The sequence below is a fragment of the Synchiropus splendidus genome, chromosome 9 (assembly GCF_027744825.2).
Source record: "Synchiropus splendidus isolate RoL2022-P1 chromosome 9, RoL_Sspl_1.0, whole genome shotgun sequence".
In the NCBI taxonomy this organism is placed as follows: Eukaryota; Metazoa; Chordata; class Actinopteri; order Syngnathiformes; family Callionymidae; genus Synchiropus; species Synchiropus splendidus.
In genome coordinates this window covers 20,164,326-20,184,952 of record NC_071342.1, presented here as the reverse complement: position 1 = coordinate 20,184,952, position 20,627 = coordinate 20,164,326, and the positions used below count along the sequence as shown (strand labels likewise).

General features: G+C 42.9%; 1 protein-coding gene across 1 annotated transcript; it reads right to left on the bottom strand.

Annotated features, from left to right (window-relative positions):
• Nucleotides 1–553: 553 nt before the first annotated feature.
• ide (insulin-degrading enzyme) lies at nt 554–18,714 on the bottom strand. Its single transcript, XM_053875558.1, has 25 exons — nt 18,586–18,714; nt 17,546–17,730; nt 17,028–17,235; nt 15,946–16,115; nt 15,563–15,685; nt 15,058–15,170; nt 14,783–14,945; nt 14,530–14,622; nt 14,369–14,460; nt 13,426–13,506; nt 13,130–13,233; nt 12,654–12,756; nt 12,439–12,561; nt 12,276–12,358; nt 11,937–12,081; nt 9,799–9,909; nt 9,538–9,658; nt 8,522–8,613; nt 7,141–7,252; nt 6,385–6,552; nt 5,778–6,050; nt 4,135–4,196; nt 2,572–2,644; nt 2,432–2,499; nt 554–1,541 (listed from the first exon to the last, which is right to left on the bottom strand). Exons 1-25 carry the CDS (start codon nt 18,669–18,671, stop codon nt 1,446–1,448), a joined length of 3,048 nt encoding a protein of 1,015 aa, XP_053731533.1. The 5' UTR covers nt 18,672–18,714; the 3' UTR covers nt 554–1,445.
• Between the last annotated feature and the right edge of the window lie 1,913 nt (nt 18,715–20,627).

Sequence of the window (20,627 nt, the reverse complement as noted above, 5' to 3'; positions counted from 1 at the left end):
GGTTTCAGGATGAAACAAAGAGCTCCGGTTCTAAGATCTACATTTTGTGTGACTCTGCTACAGTTGCATTCAAGGTTCTTTCCCCACCACCATGTGGATTCAGGTCCCAATATCAAGACACCAAACTGTTCTCCAAAATCTTGACAGCTGTGTCCTTGAGAAGGTTGACGGTCTTCTCCAAGCTATGGACTGGAGTCAGGACTTCCTCCAGGGCCTTTACATGAGGACTTCACTGGACCTCAGACAGCCAAAAACTGAACTTTGAATGTTGGATTCTACAAGTTTCACTCCTCTCTGTCATCAGAATGACTCGCCCCAAACAACAGTTCACGTCTCAGTTTGAAGAGGACAAACACCCCTGAAGTATCACACTGTAATACAGACCAACTGTCCTTCAGAAGTGGTCAGTGGTTGCCAGTAGTGATGGCCTTATGAGGCTCCAAGAAACGCTGTCCTCATTTTCAGAGCTCAGTAGGTGGCGCTCTCGATTTAAAAATGCTTTTTGAGCAGAGAGTGCCATCTAGTGGCCTGGGAAAAGGAGGACACCGTTTCACGAAGCCTCATAAGCCCATCACTAGTTGTCAGATCAGTATCAGGCAAAAGCTTAACGCTGCATGTGGTCATAATGTTACGCTTCAGTGTAGTCGGCAATAGCCACTTCATGAAACGGAGAGCTTGATTCCTTGTTAGGACACGCCAGCTCCTGTGGACTCGTCCCATGAGTCAAACAAACTTTTTTTTTTTTTTTACATTCAGTCTTTTATTAAACACAAGACAATCTTAAAACATCGGTGACAGCGGCCTGTGACTCAAGTCATGTTCAAATAAAATATAAAAACCTGTCGAGTCGTCATTAAAAGTGTGGATCCCGGTGAGACGCTAAAACGCTGGAGCGACGGTCAAATGGGGGGGGAAGAAGTGAGCGATGAACTTTTGACATCATCTTGAGCCGCCGGTTGCTACTCAGCAGGGGGCGCTGTTGGACTCGGGTTTATTGCTGGAGTGACAGAAGTGCATATATGGGCAACCTCTTGGGGTGAAGAAGGAACATTTGGGGGTGAAACTGAAGTCAAACCCTGAGATTCTACGGCGGGATTTAAGGATGGAGTTAAAAGGCTCCAGCGTTTTAACGGCTGCCGCGCGGTGATGAAAACTAAAAAAAGGATAAATATAAGGCAGACCGTCTTCGGATGCATCCGTTAAAATGTCTCAGTAAAATATTTCCACAGTTGAGCTACCAGGCCGACGGGTGAACCTTCATGGCGGCGCGGCGGCGACGCTCCCTGCCCGCCGCCCACCTCACTGCTACGGCCACGACTAACTTGAAATTCAAACACGTTTGATTCTGGTGGCTCCAGCCTGCCACACATGCACACACACACGCACGTGCCTGCTCGCGCTCGCTCCGTCGTCCCGACGATCCGAGCGCCGCGGCCAGTTGTCGCTCACAGTTTAGCCGCCATGAAGTTGATGTGAGGTTTGACCAGCGGGAAGAGCGGGAGGCTGCGCTTGAACTCCGTCATGTCCTGGACCAGCGACGGCTGCGACACACACCAGTTCCGTGTTAGTTTTTACTGAACAATATTTCAAAATATTACACATGAATCATCAAATATCCATTTGGGAAAATTGTCCAAATAAATAAGGCTAATAAATGAAGCGACTGAAAGGGAGATTATTTGTGAAAAATATACAGAAAAAAAATGGGAAAAAAAAATGAAAGGAGAAAGGCGAGATAAATAAAAATATTTTATCTTGACTCATATAAGTTTAATAAGTACAAATATGGAAAACAATGTATTAAAGTAAAAACAAATTATATATACTGCATATTAAATTATAAAATTGATTCAAAATCCAAAACTTCAGAAAAATGAATAATAAAAAGGGAATTATTTTTTAAAAAATCTATAATGCTAAAATAAATCAAGGGTCACTTGTCACATTTAAAATTAAAAAAAATATTTAAAACATGGTTGAAAAATATTTAGAATCATATGTAAAAAAAAACAAGGATTAAGGACAAAATAATGTTCTGAATAAACATTACAAGACAAAAAAAGAAAATCATCTATGGAACTATGATCCAAAACAATTCTGCAATAAATTCAAACAAAACTGTTCAGTTTTTTTGTTGGAAATGAATATTACATTGTAATAAAAATACATATTCAATGGATAGTTTTGGCCTTGAGGGAATAATTTACAAGAAAAATCCAAAAGTTTAAAAAGTGTACACGCTTGTTTAGCCTACTTTGTGGGGACCAATTCTTGACAAAGACACTATCCTTGTGAGGACTGTATGACTTTGTCGGAACACATGGCTGGACCCCACAAGGTTACGCCTCTTACGGTTACGTGTTTTGAATGGTTAGGTTTAGGGTGAGAGGCCGGGGAAAGGGACAGAAACACAAGTGTGTCAGTGTGCTACCTGAGGCAGAGATGGAGCGGGCGCCAGGTTGACGTCATTCTGCGCAGGGAACTCTCCGACGATGGGACCTGCAGACGCACATGCAGCGACACTCTCAGAACCAGAACTGGGGCTCTGACAGAAGCGGGTCAGCTACTCACAAGAGTCCATCTCTCTGGACAGAACGTGGACCGACACCTTGTGTCTCTTCGGAGCACCGACGGTCAGCCGCTCCTGCGGGACAGCGGCCATCTTTAAACACCAACACACAGTTTCCTGGTACATGCAAGATCCATCCCCCCTGATTTTTTTCTCCAAATGTTTTAGTTCCATTCTTACATTTTCTCTCTTTTGGTTGCTAAACTCAAGAAAAGCAACACAATGAACATATCAGCGCGGCTGTACAACTCTCCAGATCCAGTGCACAGAGCAGGAAACCTGCAGATAGAGTCTGTATACGCGACAGATCTGTTTCAGACTTGTGTGAATGGAGGAGGCTCTGAAGACGGTGTGGTGCTGATGGCACTTTACAAATGCATGAGCTGGATTCAGCTGGGCTCTGATGGACCCATTCTTGTCACTGACAGGCTCCGGAGGCGCGTGGCCGCCAATACACCGAGTCATGACGCCCAAACTGATGAAGGCTCTGGGCCACGATGGATCCTGGGGAATCCTGCCTGCAGCTCACGTCTGACTTTGACCGGCCGCCTCTGTCTCACATCACCGGAGGATGGCAAAGAGACGTCACCTGCCTCACCAGCTGGTGGCGCCACAGTGGCCTCCTGCATGACCATTCAGCGCCTCCTAGCGGGTTTTCACTCCAGACATCAGAATGAATGACATCACCCACCTCAGTGCTTCTTAACCATAGGGTTGGGGTCCATGGTTGGGCCGCGAGCGCCACCTAGTGGGCCGCTGAAGTTTTTTTTTTTGGTTTCCAAAAAAGTTTTAATTCATGAGCCACATATGGTGGCAGTAGTGTGTCACTGACTTGACAGCTGCAAATCTGTGATAGTTGCCAACTATGGAGAAGTTCTTGTAAAGGAAAAAAATGACAAAGAAAGTAAACAGTAAAAGCTGTACATGAAAGCACCTGTTGAAGCAGTTTTGAAAATTTAGAACCCATACTTTCAATTACACTTTACTTTTTTTTTTTATCATCTTTGAAGTTTAAATAAAATTATTTGTTTGCATCAAGTGTATTTCTTTCTTTTTTTTCTCTAGTAAATGTGATGGACATGACTTGCACCTGCTTCTGCTGCTGGTTGGACTTTTCCATGACAAATATCTTTGCGATGATCACATGGTTTCATGTCATTTCACAAGGTTTTGGTTGGTTTACGTGTAAGTAGATCGATATTATTTTTTTCTGTTAATGGCCTGTGAGTTGACCCCTGGTCTCTGCAGGGATTTCCAGCTCATCTTAGTGGTTTGAGCTTCATGACACTGAAGTGGAGGAGACCTCGGAGCATGCTGAATGGCAACATTGGAATACATGTGTTTCTATGTCAAATAGAGGGGGCAGAAAACAAACACGACTGTCGGTAAAACATGCTACATCCCTCGCTCCCATGCAGAGTCCACGTCCCACCCATCAGCAGATCCCATTAACCTCCCAGACAAACACAGCAGAGGCATTAGCCCCACATTACTCAGACAAATGCAGAGACTGTAATTCATGAATGTCTGAGGTGTGATTTCTGTGTAGACTTGGCGAAGCTCACCCTGTAGAACTGCATGACACTGTCCTTGGTCAGAGTCTTCAGGTAGGCCACCTCGATGTTATCTGGGTTGAAAGAGGAACAAGAGGCAGCGTTAAAAACAAACAAACAAACACACTCATGACTCAGCAGAAACCCTCATCCATGACTGCATCCAAGAGAGGCACAATGTGCTTTTGTCCCGACCCAGTTCCATGCTGATACACCAGCTCTCATCCATTGTGATTCTACTACTGGTGTGACTTGATTGTGTTTACTATTTAATGTCTGTATTTCCTTTATCTAGAAACTGACTTTCAATCGCACTCTTCGGGACCTTCTGTCTGCCCAGAACCAGATTTGACGCCAAGTCAAATAGAGAAAAATAATAATATATAGAGATGCTCCGATCAGGGTTTTTGCTGCCAATTACTGATACAGATCACATGGTTTGACAATGAATTTGTAGACCTTCTGTGTCCATGATGTGAAAACATGAACTTTAACTCATTTTAATTCAGACACGTTTTTATATACCTCTTCATGGTAGCAAAAAACTGAAAAACCTTGCTGAATGCAGCAACTATTCTGTCAAAAGGACAACTGAAAAACATTTAATTCAACGTGAGACGCCGCAGGTGACTCTCTAGAGACTGTGCTATGCCTGTGAAATATTGACATACTGTAGCAGGACTCCGAGACAGCATGTATGAAAGTTTCCACTCTGGACATTTTCAGAAGTTTCAGATTCAGGGGGCTCACGAACGCTGCGCCTGACTCCAAAACGGCGACAGACTCCGTCATTTCTGTCTCCGTGTGAACGACACCCGAGAAAAGCTGCTCATCTAGTTCGATGAAATGAATAATTATTTCTTGTCATTCCGAATGTCACGCTCGGACCGGCGGGTGTTGCTAAGCGTCAGCTGCGCAAACAGCCTGCTGCTGAGGAACCAGCGGTCTCACTTTCATGAGCCCAGGAAACTCTCCGTCATGTGCGCTTGTGGCGCTTTCAATGGCGTGTTTAATTTGAAGGTGCTTCCCTGCACAGCATTTCCCATGTGTGCATGTGCTGCAGGATGCAAACTTTACATGACAGATTGAAAGAAGCTCCACAGCAGACATGCCGCTGCTTACTGAGGCGCCAGAAGGGAGGAGCGGACGCATCACATCCAGCAGGGCTTTATCAGAGACACACGTGATCAGTTGTGATCGGCAATGACAGGTTGTGATCGCATTCCCCAATCACACCGATCATGATCGGTGACTGATAATATTGTTAAATTGATCACGCCCTCTCAGCGGCTGCTCCCTACCTGCAGAGCTGGAAACTGTTTCAAGTAGCAACATCTGCCTGGGCCGCTACAAAGCGCTAGGATCAGAGAGCAGCGGCGTCTCAGCATGCCATCCCTCTACACTCGGGGCGTCTTACCAGAGATTAAAAAAAGCCACCATTCTTCACTGTGGCCCTCAGGAGACCCAGGTGTGCTGCAGATTTTCAGCACCATATCGATCCAGATTCATGCAACCCTGAGCAACAGACGCAGCTCCCCGCGGAGCCTTTAAATATTGATAAAACCTCCACTGCTGCATGGAACTTTTTTGGAGGAGAAAGTGGGTCAATTATGTAAATACAGCAGAGGAGAAGGAAGAGTGTGAAGCGAGCGCACCTCTGTCGAAGTTGTACTGCTGAGAGATGATCTCGCCCCAGTACTTGGCGCACTCGGCCGACAGCTTCTTGGGTTTGTCCAGGCGGCGGATGGCGAGAGCCTGGATGTGTTTCTGGAAGGCTTCCTCGTTCATCTCCTCCACCGCCTTCTCCATGGTGCAGAGGAAAGCCTCCACGCGGCTCTCCAGGTAGTGAGGCGCCTTCTCTGACTGGATGATGAAGCGCAGGCCCTGGACGCCGTTGGCCCGTCTGGGGCCGCTGAACACGATGTAGCCTGAGGTCAGCAGAGGGAGACGAATGGGCTTCAGACTCGGTGTTCTAGCCAGTGTGACGGAGCTTTTCTCACAGGAGTAGACACCACTTTAATTAGAAGCCACATCCACGACAGCAGAGGAAGATCTGTGGTCTGAAGCAACTTAAAAAGACTGCAGCACTTCACCAGGACAGTGTTTAATGAATACAGTCATTTTGACAGAAACAAAAGAGGAATCGTAATCTATTTTCACTGTTATTTTACCCTTATTAACACCAGTTTGATTCCAAGTGTCACAATATTTTCTTAAAAAAACTTTTCATGTCTCATCCGCTGGAGAGTTTCAGGGACTCACCAAGTTGTTCTTTGGTTCTCAGTGTGTTGAAGCAGGGCTCGGAGATGATCTGGCAGAAGAGCTCCAGCAGCATGTTGTCGTGAGTGGTCTGCATGTCGGTCTGGTAGTAGATCTCGATGCCACAGTTGTTGTGCACCTCGTTCCTCTGCTGATACACGTACCAGCCGCCTGAAGGGGGGAAACACCAGCTGATGCTTTATTCTTTTCCAAAACAACTGCTTGCGTAACTACAAACAGAGGAGCCGGTTGCACATGTTCCCCAAAGTTGGTGTCAAATGACCTTCTGAGCGAGTTTCCAGAACCAAATTTTACCCAGGAGACGCCAAAACAGATCAGTGTTTATTGGAAGATTAGAGGTTTGGTGCGCAGGAAGGAAAGAGCCCAGCCCCGTGTGGAATAAATGAACTGCTCAAAAGGACTTGTCATGTTCAAGTCATGCAGAGCCAGGAAACTATTTTGGACCCATCTGGACTTAAATTTCATGAGAGAGTCAAGTGTTTTATTTATTATTATTCATTTCATTAACGCCTTCAGAATTGCATGTCGAATGTTTATATATTATTTTGTGGCATCAATGAACCTGTTTTACTTCAAATCTCCTGACATCCATCAGCTCTGAGTGACTCAGGGTCCCCCAGCAGCAGTTATATCCTGAGTGCAGATGGGCGACTCTTCTGCACCATCGCGGAGGAGACTGACTCATGATGGTTTGGCAATAAACAGGTGTGCGTGGCGGGGTGGAAATTAGGAACTCACCATCCGGAACCTGCACCTCTCTGTAGCGGATGAGCTGGCTCGGCAGGAGGGGCTTGGTGTGAGCGTGCTCGATCAGCGTGTCCTCCACCATTTGCATCATACCGAGGGCCGACTGCAACAAAGACAGGTGGAGAACGGATCTGTGACTGTGCCACATGAACATAAACCCAGCTCACATCGATTTCCTTCATGGATTCATAGGGCAACTTTCTCCACATTAACATATTTGTGGCGACCTTCTGACCTCATTGCTGAGTACTTTAACTTTAGGTAATAAAACATACTGCTATCCCACTTCTACTCATCTTTAATTTGAGGGATTTCTTTGCGCATTCTGCCAACAATCTCACGCGATCAAATGTATTAAGAAGAAGTGGAACCAGCGAAACAAACGGTGGAAATGAATATGACGGTTTTCGCTGTGCCACTGAAAAATCCCAAGAGAAACATCGTAATGTCTGAAGTTCGGCCATATAAAGAGACGGACCCTTGAGGATGGCTTGGATTGGAGGCAGATTTACTTCAATCTATCTCTACTTCGGTCACCAATTCAATAAATGATGTGCCGCTCTGTTCCTCTTATCTCTTCTTGATTGGCTGCGTGACACTCCACTCCGCTTTTTTTTTTGCAGCGGCTCAACAATATGATAACACTCGAGTTAAACATCTCACTTTGTTTTTTGAAGTTGCAGAACATCTTATTATTTTCATCCAGTGTTCTGCTTTTTGTGAGCAGTGGACAATCATCTTCCATAAGCACTCACACCGACAGACAATTTAGAGCCCTCTGTTAACCACTGGGTGTTTTTGGACCGTGGGAGGAAACCCACACAAGCACATGGAGAACATCAAATTCCACATGGACCCAGAGTGGCCTCGAGCAGGAATCAGTATTCATGCTTCAAAAAGTAAATCCTTCAAATGCAGATTAAATGTGTTAAGGGCCCTCACTTCATTCAGGTTCATGTCCTACTGCTTGTTCTGGTTCATGGACCTTTGGTTTATGAGAAAGACTTTTGTGTTATGATAATAAAGTTGAATGAAAAAAACAAAACTCATCCGAAAAACCAACCGTAACAATATGAAAAGCTGAAATGGAGCAGTGCACATCTCCACCATCGGTGCTGACGTCAGGCCGACTGCCATTTCCGCCCCACTGGGCTGAAACATCATCATCCCAGGGAGAGGCGAGCGCCGTGACATTTGAGACTCTTGTATTATGAGATTTCATTGCGCCCAATAATTGGCATTTGGCTGGGTGATAAGATTGGGAGCCCCGGCGAGCTGAGGGGCATCTATTGTTCCACGGCTCTCCACATCACGACATCAGTGGAGGAGTGAAACAGAATTCAATTTCTCAGCAAAGACGGTGCAGACAAACCTCCTTGGTGATGTTGCCATGGAGAAGGGTTTCAATATGTAACCGTGACAACAGCTGAGGTATGAAGGCCTTGAGGCGTGGGAGAGTTACATCTGGAATAAAGGACGCACACAAAAGCAAGTCAATCGAAGAGAGATGAACAAAGAAAGCACCCCAAGTCCAACAAAGTTTTCGTAGCTCAAACTCGTGTAGATGACTAATACAAGTTGCAAAATAAAATATTGCCCCTTTTAATTCAGACAAAAGAGCAAATTGTTACGTGACTGCAGGACAACACCACACTCATAACCAAGTCTGGTTCCCACTGCTCATGCTTTTACTTGAACTGAAATATTTGTGTGAATTACGTGTCTCACATTCTTTTTATGCTGACTGCAGTTTCATATTTTGCAAACCAGAATTACGAGAAAACTCTTGTTGAAGCAAACCTATAATTCATAGACTGAGGTTTACAGCCCTTTGATCTCACATGCATCAAAAATATGCCCACCCATTCAAAGATGCGCAAGTTGAACGTCGTCTGGCCCTTTTTGAATTCAAGCAATGTCTGACCCAGATTCTGGCACTAAACCTCATCGCAGATACACAAACACTGCAGCTCTGTGATGTCTATTTATACGAGCACTTATGCACACAGCCCAGGAGACGCTGCGGAGACTGATCAGTGAGAATAACTTGGCCCCGGCGAGGGTGCTGCAGGCCCGCATCCTGCAGGTTAATCGAATCTCATCAGAGGATAGTCTGCGCCGGCTAAAAATAGACCAGTCTGCCCTTCAGCTCTCGGTCTGCCACTAAAGGATCACTGCAGGGAGGGAGGGAGGGACCGAGGCAGCCGCTGGAGGACTACCTCCGCATTTAAAAAAGGGCTTTTTGCAGGAACACCGCCAGAGGAGGAAAAGTGTAGCAATGAAGGAGGGATAAATAAAACTCTCCGAAGCGCCTCAGTGACATCGCCTCCATCTCTAATGAAATCTTGTCATGACTGCAGGGAGCAGAGGCGAACAGTGGCGTCTCACCATCCAGAGCCTCTCGGAGCTCGTCTTTGGTCCAGGCGACCTCAGTCATCAGGAGACGGAGGTAGTACATGGCGTGCTGGTGCGGCTGCTCGGCTCGGAAGTTGTTCAAGGACCTCATGTACTGAAAGGGAAGAGTTTTGAGTGACCGTATCAGACAAGTAACTACAGTTTCGTCCACAAATATTGAGGCCGTTTGAGCCTGAGAAACATACAGCAGGAACCACTCAGCAGATTGATCTGACCCTAAACCCTTGAACTCACCGCTTCCTTGATGATGTCAAAGCGCTTCTCGTCTATCTCGAACGTGGCCATCTTCTCAATAATCCTCTTCAGCAAGATGTGCTGCTTATCATTGTAACCTTTGACAGAGAGCTGCAAGGACAGATGGACTGCAGTTCAGAAACAATCCAGCTCATTGATTCGAATGCACAACCGTTTAAAAACAAGTACAGTAAATGTTGAAGGCAGAATTTAAGCAGGACACCTCCATTCTAAGTGAAAGGACATACGAATATGAAAACAAGAGAAATTACCATTATAACATTTACATTATTAACCTTTCGCCTTTTCTCTCCATTGTATTTTCCAGGTCTTTCCTGGCAAGGGTCGGTTAAACTTCACCGTAGGACTTGAAGATTTCTAGTTAGGTCACTTACAGAGAGATTTGGAGAGAAATAGAAATGACTTTTACGACTGAAAGTCACGGAGGCTTTCATGAACACCAGCTAAATAATAACTTAATCATGCAGTATTATAGGTACTTCAAGGATATTGTTGCTGTTTACAGCACAATTCTGAAATGGCCTTAGTTCCTAACATGATTCAGCAGAAGCTCTGCTCCCTGACTCAGCCCACTCAAGCGCTCGCCGCCCTTCGACAGCACCTGGGAAGCTAATCTCTGCTAACGCTGTTAACCTTGACAAAACGGGAGCCAGCCCCAATTCCTCTGCAGACTCGGAAAAATTGCACACAGCTAGTGTTGCAACAACCAATCCAGGTTAGTGGGTTAATCCAGCATGACAGAGCGGAAACATGAGAAAATATAAACATGCTGCGCAACTAAAATACCTCTGAAACATTCAAGCAATTAAAACATTATTCATGAAATGAGTGAGTGAATCAGTGACCCAGGAGAGGCTTCTGTTGGGTTTGCTGACTAGACAATTGTGGCTGAATTAATGCATGTGATATTAATGCGTGTATTGTTGTGAGGACCAATCTTTGACAGGAAACCATTCTTGTGAGCACATTTGATTTGTGAGGACATTCCAGTCCTCTTTAGGTTTTGAGGGTTAAAACCTCAAAATAACTGGGTCATTACAATTGGGTATAAGTTTGGTTAAGAGCCCTGGTTAAGTTCAGCTATTTGTTTTGGGTGGTTAGGTTTGGGGTGAGAGGCTGGATGAAAAGGGTTATGATCCTCACAAAAACAGAAATTCAAACGTGGGCGATTCAGTTTCACATTAAATGTTAGAAAGCAAATCAGATGCTCATGCAGCCAACGGATTATAACTACACTCACCTTCACTAAACCACTTTAAATGATTAGTAGCAAACAGGCAACGCTTGTATTATACTTTTTTAAGTGAATCACACCAAAGCATTAGCTGGAGAATGAGAAATCGCAGCACCTCTATATCAAGCCAGTGTCAAACTCTCGCACAGCTCCACAATGCCCCCGCCTCCCTCCACACGGCTTACTTACGAGGATCGCATTCATCCCCGAGGCTACGCCATACACCAGCCCGGCCAGGCGGGCTGCATATGTATACTCTTTTAAATCATCCTTCAGTAACCTGAGTAACAAGTAGGTCATGTTGCAGTGCAGGGGGTCAGCGTATAGGTAGCGACTGATGGGAGGGGAAGGGAAAAAAAAAAAAGGTTGTTTGCAAAGAGGCGTTTTCAGATTGAGACAAAACAGCACAAACAAGAATGATAAAAGAGTATGAATATGCAGCCTTGTGACTTAGCTGGTGCCTCGTGAATTTTTATGCCATTATGATGATTGTACCGCTCTGAACGTGTTAACTGGACTGCAGCCCGAGGGCACGCGTGCAATAAAACAAAGAACAGTAAAACTCCACTAGGCTGGAAGAGGAAATAAACACTTCCATCTGTTGGTAACAGTTTGTCAGGAGGTGGACGGGTAAAGAGAAAACCGATCAATGAAGGATGAAAAGGAGATGTAAACAGAACAAAAGCTGACGGGGGAGCAGCCAGGTCTGAACTCTTCAATGACAAATCTGATTTTAGCGATTACAAGAGAAAGAGAAATGCCCATATCATTGAAGTGGAGACGGATGTGTCCCTCAGCGCAGACCTGACTGAGCCGCAGCAGAAGTGATGAGAGATCAAGGGTCAGGGATGTAGCGAGAGGGCGATGGGGAGACGATACTTACATACATCCCATAGACGGTATTTTGGAGGTCATAGTTCAAGCCAGCTAGCTCGGCTGCATATGCATACTCGTTGAGGGAGTCCTTGAGGAGCTCCAGGTATAAATATGCCATGTTACAATGCAACGGGTCCACATACGCAAACGGGCTGCAGAGAAAATCGCAGTGGTAAATGAAAACATCTCCACTTTTGCAGAATCTAAAAGTCTCTACGTTACCAGGCTCTCTAAAACATGTTTACTCTGACTCTTTGTAAGCAAGAAAACACAACCTACTGACCTTAGAACCACCAACAAAACAAAGCACTTTACTTGAAAACCAAAGCACAAAACTGTTACTTACCTAAAGAACTCAAAGTTCAGACAGGCTTTGGGCAGGAAGAACTTGTCATCCTGCTTGAACCAAACCTTGCTCATTGCAGTGTCCTACAAGAAAGAGACAAGATTATATAAAGAGAATCAAATCACAAAATATATCAACCAAAACAGTAATGATCAGCACTTGCCTTGATCAGTGTTGGGACACAAGGAGAGTCTTTCTCCAGAGGGTAGATCTCAAAGCTGGTCGGTATAAATTCATTCTTCATAGGTAGTTTGAACTTGCCGTTAAGGTCTGCGTTTGCCCATTTCTAAAAACCAAAACATGCAGGATCTTTGAGATAAAACCTATGCTCTTATGGCGCAACATAACACTGTGTATGGAAGCCGCAATCCATCTAACCTTTATGGTCTCTTCAGAAATGGCCTCCTGTTTGTACTGCGTGCCGTACCACTCCTCTGTTTTATCCGTTTGTCCTTCAAATGACTTTGACACAACAGCAACTCTGGAAGCAAGAATAACTCCATCAAACTTGGACTGGTTCATGGACTTTTTTTGTAGTTGCTACACAACCAGGATAAATGGAACAAGGTCAGGCACCAGCTTGGACTCGATACAGAACTGGACTTGCAAGAGGCAACAGCATCCTCACAAGCTCAAGGTCAAAGCTCTAAAACAGAACTGGCACGTACATTGTCAGTCAATCGTGAAGCATTTGTCATCTTAACTGCTGTTTGCTTGACACTACAGGAGAATCTCATTAAATGAACTGGTGTGAAAGTCACACTTGTCGAACCTGAAGACGACCGTGCCAGTCTGAAATATCTCTTTCACTACTATGTGGCAAACTCCTCACTGGACGATGGTTGTTAACTGACCTGACAAACTGTGGCTGCAGCTTGTCCAGTACCATCTCGATCAGATCTGGCCTGAAGTCCTCCAGCAGGTACTCGGCTGCCAGGACCTCTTCCAGAGGATAGTACTGTGACACACAAGTATGCACTTTAAATATATTTCATTATATACAGAGGAAACCGAGGGGTTGGTCACATTAACATGGTGGCAAGTAAATTCAGAGCGTGACTGTGCAAAATCTTTCCACAGCAGCAGGTGACGACAGCTGATGAGGAAGTAATGAGGCGTGTTCCGTTTCCCTGGAAACAAGAGTACGTACGTGTAACAAACCAGCCACTTTGGATGTGTATCCACGCGGCCGCTCCTTATCCTTGAACCTGAACGCCACTTTATTTAAATCCTGGAAAGACAAATGAATGACGATTAGCATGGTGAGTGGTGTGTTTCAAATTGAGCGAATGACGATTGCATAACACGCTTCGAACCGGACACATAAAATACAGAAGTATTGGGTTGAATTCACATATGAACTGGTGTGATGTAAATGTTTATTCACCAACAGTGTGTGTGCCTGCTCTAAGGCCAGGTTGTCGCAACACTTCTAAATAGACCTGTGATAATTGTGATCTTGATGGGTGAGTGGCAGCAGGAGAAAGTTTTATGCTCACTGCCTCCTGCAAGCCGCGAACAGGAGTCACCACCCATGAGTGGATAAGGACCTTTAGTCAGAGCATTTACAGGACAACATCAAGGAGGCATAAATATTAGCAAGACAGCCTTTGCCCATCTTGATCGTCCTCTTGTAACACATACAGTACATGTCCTCATACACCACATTCATGACTTTCACTTCCTCTTCTTCACCTCCAACACTCTCTCCTCTCCATGTGCCTAAACCATTTGGCCTCCTTAACTTTGTCACCAAACTTCTCCCCATGTCCCTCCGACGTACTCATTTCTGATACTGTCCTTTCCAGTCACACCCAACCTCAGTATCTTAATCTCTGACTCTTCCTCTCATTCATCTCTCCGTTACTGTTCTATAAAGCCTAATTCTCACTTGTAAGACTGAAATTTTCATCCTTGATAAACCAGCTTCAAATGCTATGAAAAATAAAGTACTTTGACAGCATCCAGTAACTCTTCAAAAGAACCACAACTTCAACATTTCATAAAAACAGACATGAAAACACAAACAAAATTGGAAACTTAAAATAAACACCATTCACGGCATGAAAATGAGATAAACGTTTATCCAGTACCTTGCACTCGTCGAAGACCCACTCCTGTGGCCCCTCTGTCCGCAGCTTCTGGATGTACTGGAACATGTGGAAGATGATGTCCTCCACGTGCACTGCCGTGACAAACACATGTCCTTTGAGAAACAAATCTGAAGACTTTTAAAGGAAATAAAAGTATTTACAGAGTCCTTCCTCTGTCAAGTCCACGTTGATGATGAAGAACATGAATCCTTTAGCACCTTCTTTCTGCCCCCCGACAAGTGTGTTCACCCAGCCTGGACAGAAAAGACACAGGGACTTGTAAGCAGCTGATACTTAAATATTTCCTCTCTTTTGAGGATCTGAATTTCACCCGAACGTGCTAGATAAACATTCAATAACTTTATTTTCCATTTTTAAGACTAACAAAATATAGAGCTCAAGCTCGAGTTCTACCTTTAGATTTGAGCTCAGACAACAAACTTCCTGGTCCTTCATGACCAATCAGGTGTCCCAGATAATGTCCTGGGTTTGACTTGTAGTACTTCTGCAGATCTGGGATGGGGAACGTCACATAGAGGTTCCTGATGTCTTTGATAGGCACAACTTTGTAGAATTGCTGTGAGGATGCAAACAAACAAAGATGAGAACCTGACCTCATGTACTAGCTTGATGAGAGTAGAGGAAAAATAGACTTCAGGAGACACGGTGAAGATTAAATAGGAGCTTACTTTCAGATGTTCTTCCTGGAAAGGATGCTCAGGGAATTCTGGGATAGGCACGTTCTTGTTCTCCACAGCTCCAAACAGATTAACAACCATAGAGGTCAACTCGTCTAATGACTCTGTAGATGGAAAAAAACAAGTCACTGACTGAATAATAAAGGACTGTTTGTGAGTGGAACGCAGACAATTAACTAAATGTACTGAGGTGCGTCTTTAACAATTAATTACAGAAAAATAAACAATTGATCCAAATGGAACAGATCATTCGTGTAATAACTTTATTCCACAGGGAATATCCTTCAGGGCACTGACTTACAACATTACAACATGTGATGTATGGAAAATTTAAGTAAAAAAAACTTTATGTAGCTCTTTATGCAGCAAAAAGTTCACATCATCAAATCATGTTCATATTTACACTGATTCATATGAAATTTGCTATTTTTCATCGAGTCCCACACTGAACATTTTATATTCAGATTGTTTGATTTCTTAGACACTGAAAACTCACCTCGACCTAACACGCACAGTCCCATGAGATTTGAGGAATAGAACGTAGAGTGAAACTTCAGCAGCTCCTGTCGGACGTCGATGCCTTCTTGAGATGGTCTTGTCTCGAGCGTCAACTTGTTACCTGAAAAGAAAAGTAAACTCAATAGACCGACTGACGCAGGACTTGGAGATAAAAAAACCAAGATAATTCAGGGACTTCACACGTGTACAACATTTCCACGGTTCACTAAAAGTACTTCAAATGAGAGTGTATTTCTGGATTGATCATTCCTAATCAAGACTTATGAATGAATGAACCAGCTTTTCCCTCCTCACTGGCAAAAGGATGTTTAAAACAACAACAACGTAACAAAGATAAGGAAACAGTACTAAGAGCAGTACCTGTTCCGAATTTACTAAAAGGATGGTTTGGGTTGCCAGTTGCTTTCTCCAACTGAAACAGTCTCCAGGCATCATTCATGAGGTTCTTCTCGTGCTCAGAGTCTACAGCGTTCACTTCTCTGTCCTTACAGCTCTCATCGAACAGAGGGCACAAAAAGAACTGGGCAAACCTGCAACAAAAGAAGACACAGTAAGAGATTCTACGTTGATTTATTATATATATATATTAAAATTAAAGTACTTTTGATTCTCAGTGTGTGTGGCGGTAAACTCAACATGAGGAGGAGGTTTAACCAAAGGTAGAAAAGAAAACATGGCATAAATGATAGACATTTGCATGAAATTCAGGTGGGAGCAACTGACATGCAAATGAAGAAATGGGGCAAATTTAAGTTTATGACAAAGGAGGTTCCACTTCCTGTGGTTTCAACTTTGATTAACAAATTACATGTCCGAGGAAAAATAATAATCAGAATGAAAATGACTACAAATAAATCTAAAACAAACTGTAGAATAATTTGATAAAGTTGGACATTTTGTTGCATTTTGGACTGAAGTGTATTGCATCAGCAAAATCCACCTTGACTTTTTTTAAATATAATGTTAAATATTTAGTAAGTGAAGTATTTAGTTGAGTAAATATCTCTGCCTACTCACTGACACAAGAGAACAATCAGCCCATGAGAAACAGGTGCTTACTCCAGGGCTCTCCATTTATAAATTGGTAATCTTACACCAGTGGTTACATTCTGACACCGGCTTCCCGCAGCAGCACAGCTGACAAGTGAGCTGAGACTCAGCAAAGCTAAGGACACAGCTCTGGCACCAGGCTAATGTGTTTTGGTGCTAGTGTGGTCAGAACCTGTCATCACTGTTGACCACTAACGCGCTACTTCAGTAGAGTGGTCGTTTTTACAGGATTCACAAGGAGACAGACACAGACCAATGGCTGGACCTCAAAAAATCACTCAAGCGGTTGGATCAGATAGAAAAAGAGACATAATAGGCCACAGTGACTTTATGTCAAGACAAAATTGTTAATCGCACTAAACAACATTAAGGTAGGGAAGGAAGGGAAATACCTATCAAGGGCTCCTTGTAAATGCTCATGAGACACATCAAAGTAATAGTTTGTATGTTCTCCACTGGTGAAGGCATTGGAGCTGCCTGCATGTTCACTCAGGAACTGGCTGTATTCATTCTCCTTGGGATACTTCTCTGTTCCCAAAAAGAGCATGTGTTCGCAGAAGTGTGCCAGACCTGAGATGTTCGCAGGATCCGATAATGACCCTGGGAGGGGACAGAGAAGACAATCTCAATGAAGCATTTCCTTCACGTTAAAGTTACCTTTATCTAATCTAACCCTGTTGCCAACACAAGTTTCATTATAATACAACAATTTTACAAAATTGAAGGGCAACTTCCAAGTCACACGAATAAAGCGAATAAAATAAAATGCAGGTGTTTAATTAAAAGAATGGTAGGAAGCTCATTGGACAGTAGAAACAAATGCCAGTCTGGGAGGAAATGCACAGGTTATAACAATCATCTTAGACACAGACTTGTATACTCTTTCACATCACAAAACTGGCTTAAATACCTATGTGAACATCCAAAGCGGCGGAGGATTTATCTGTTGTTGGGTCACTGATGAGCATGGCCCTCATGCCATTGGTGAACTCCAATCCTCTATATACCCGCTTGTCCTCTGGAGAGCGAATGATGTCACTGATCACCCTCTTCACTGCTGGGTCCGTCATTTTGAGTGGATGGGAAGACACCAGCCTGTAGCGGGAGAGATTTTAATCGCACTACAAAAAGGAAAACGTGCAGTGGCAGAGACAGTTAGATCGCATTTCAACTTCAGATCACTTTCAGTGAAATTGAAGCCAAATGTTAGATTCTGCCATGTTATGTGATAGTTAAACTCGAACCCGAAGGTGATTTTAGTTGACCATTTTTGAGTAGCTTTGTAAACTGATAATGGAAAGAAAGCAATAATGTGGCTTTGTTTGACTCAAATGAGCAGTTTATCAAGAGGCTCAGATCGAGATCGCGTTGCTCTTTATTACAACAGGTGGAACCGTTTAAACAGAAACGCCTATGCGCCGTGTGACGAGCCAGGGATGGGCAAACTGACCCAATCAGGCCATACAAACAAGTCACAGCAAGGCTCGAACCCGGAACAATCCATAATGTGCTGTCGATTTGAACAACAAACACACATAATGGCTCGTCGATTTGTGATGAACAATTTCAGAAATATATATCATGAAATTTAGCGGAGGAATAAATAGTCAAGTTCAAATGTTACCCTGCATTTAGAGGGAAAAAACTCAATTTTAAAAGCTGTTTATTCCTAGAAGACCAACTAATCCGGCTCAACGAAAACTAGCCTAAGATCGAAAACAAACATGAAATGAAGCATATCCATTTTAATTGAGCGTATGCGTAACAGTATCAAGTCTAAATACCTGTGGAATAATGGATTATAGTATCGACGGACAATGCATGAAAGACGTGAAGCCTTCAGCTTAACTAGCAGCAATGCTAAAGGCTTTACTTTAGCTTAGCTTCACAAGCCGACTTCCACGATGACCTAAACCGTTAGTTAACCTTCTTTCACCAAGTGGGACTTACCGAAAATTTTGGTGGCAATAGAACGTGGTGTCGGCAGGATGGAGATATCTTCTAAACTGGGCCGTTCGGCTTATGCACTTAAACATACTTTGCACTCATGGAAAACAAACCGTCCATCTTTGACAGACGCAGCTAATCGAGCACAGATAAAATTGTTGCCCCACAAGGTCGGTTCTGGAACTGTTGGATCGCCATTCAAAGTTGAATATCTGTGATTGCACTTACAATACACTGTTTCAATTTTTAGGCCATCTCTAATTGAATTTGAAATCATTATATTGCCATATTCTGGAATTATGTCATGTCATTGTTTCTGGAGTTGATTAACATGCCTGCCTGAGGATTTACACAGTCGGCTCTGGTTTCAAATCTTTGTTCAATCCAACTCAGAGATTCTAATAAAAATAAAATAATAATTGTGATAAAATACGATTGAATCTCAAAATTCGATCAACATATGCCAACTGATATAAAATTGTACATTTAAGTGATTCTAATGTGCGTCTTTTATTTATCTGTTTTGACAGATTATTTTTACAGAACAAGTTCTAAGGATATTATGCGTCATTTATGTCCAATATTGCTGATTCATTTAATTTAGGCCTAAATTTACCATGTGTTGCCGTGAATGAAAAGGGTTTTGTTGCCCTCTAGTGGCAGTCTTGTCTCAATGGCTTTACCCAAACGCGTCGTGGGGAGAATATGGGGTCATTATTGTATTAAAAATACTTGAACATTATGAAATGCACTTTTGCAAATACTTTACACCTCAAAGAAGAACAGGACAGAGCAGTGCATTGTGGTCAGAATAGCGGAGGTCAACTCGCAGACGCTGCCAAATCTCAAGAGCAGAGGATGAATGTGGAATCTCAGGGAAAGATGCACAAATCAGAAGCTTTATTTTTGTCCTCGTAAGGTTTCTTCAAAAAAATAAATGCAGAAGGAGCCAAATATATTGTGAACTGTCAGGGGGCATTCTATTAATATTTTATTATCATAACATATATTATAATAACATATAATAACACATTACATAATATTAAAACACACATTACACATTTATGTTACATTATTCGGCTTACTGTTTTTATGATGAACATTTTACTAATATTTTTCGACTATTTCTTCAGTTGCTTCCGGGAAATGTGTCCAGGTGGGTTCAAAGTTAATGTAAAGTGTGAAGAGACATGAGACACATCGGAGACAGTAGTTGATATGTCAATGTAATTGTGTAGCATGAATCATAAATCAATCATAAATATATTTCTAATATTTTGGTAATATTTCTTCAATGGCTTCCAGGACTGTAAACTGACATGAGACATATCAGGGAACAGCATTCAATATTTAAAAATGATATTTTAACTAGTATATTTCTAATATTTTGGTAATATTTCTTCAATAGCTTCCAGGATATGGGTCCAAAGTTAAACTGTAAACTGACATGAGACATATCAGGGAACAGCATTCAATATTTTAATATTGATATTTTAACTAGTATATTTCTAATATTTCTTCAATAGCTTGCAGGAAATTGGAGTAATTGTCACCAAAGTAGGATGCACAAGACATGTGGGACAGCTGTTTTTATTTCAAAATAATTTTGCAATTATTGTTACAATTATTATTATTGTTATATTAATTTTATAATGCTTCCTCAATAGATTCCTGGAAATGGGAGTAATAGGCGCCAAAATGGTATGAGACACGAGATGGTAAAAAAGACCTGTTAAAAATAGAGAATAAAAGAATCTTCCCCAAGAAATGGATACAAAATGGATTTTTTTTCATATGCTTTATTCATTAGTGTTATTATTTTTAAATTAAATGCAAATGATGTGACATACATGGAAAACCTGTGCAATTTCATTTCAGGGTAAATATTAGATCCATGTTGCCACTGACATCGAGCAGCCACTAGAGAGAGTAGGTTGTCTTCATTTTGGACTTGCGGAAGCGCCAATATGGAAATGAAAGCAGACAGAGGAGAAACAAATATTGGGATGTGGGTCATGATACCATTTCACCTGCTGCTGCTGTAA

Bases quoted from the DNA above. Each gene is read 5' to 3' on its own strand.
- ide (XM_053875558.1), bottom strand. From the start codon at position 18,671: ATGTTTAAGTGCATAAGCCGAACGGCCCAGTTTAGAAGATATCTCCAT. The intron at 16,116-17,027 runs GTATTTCCCTTC...CTTTTGTTGCAG, and splicing joins TTACAAGGAGCCCTTGATAG to GTTTGCCCAGTTCTTTTTGT. The intron at 14,946-15,057 runs GTAAGCTCCTAT...GCATCCTCACAG, and splicing joins TCCAGGAAGAACATCTGAAA to CAATTCTACAAAGTTGTGCC.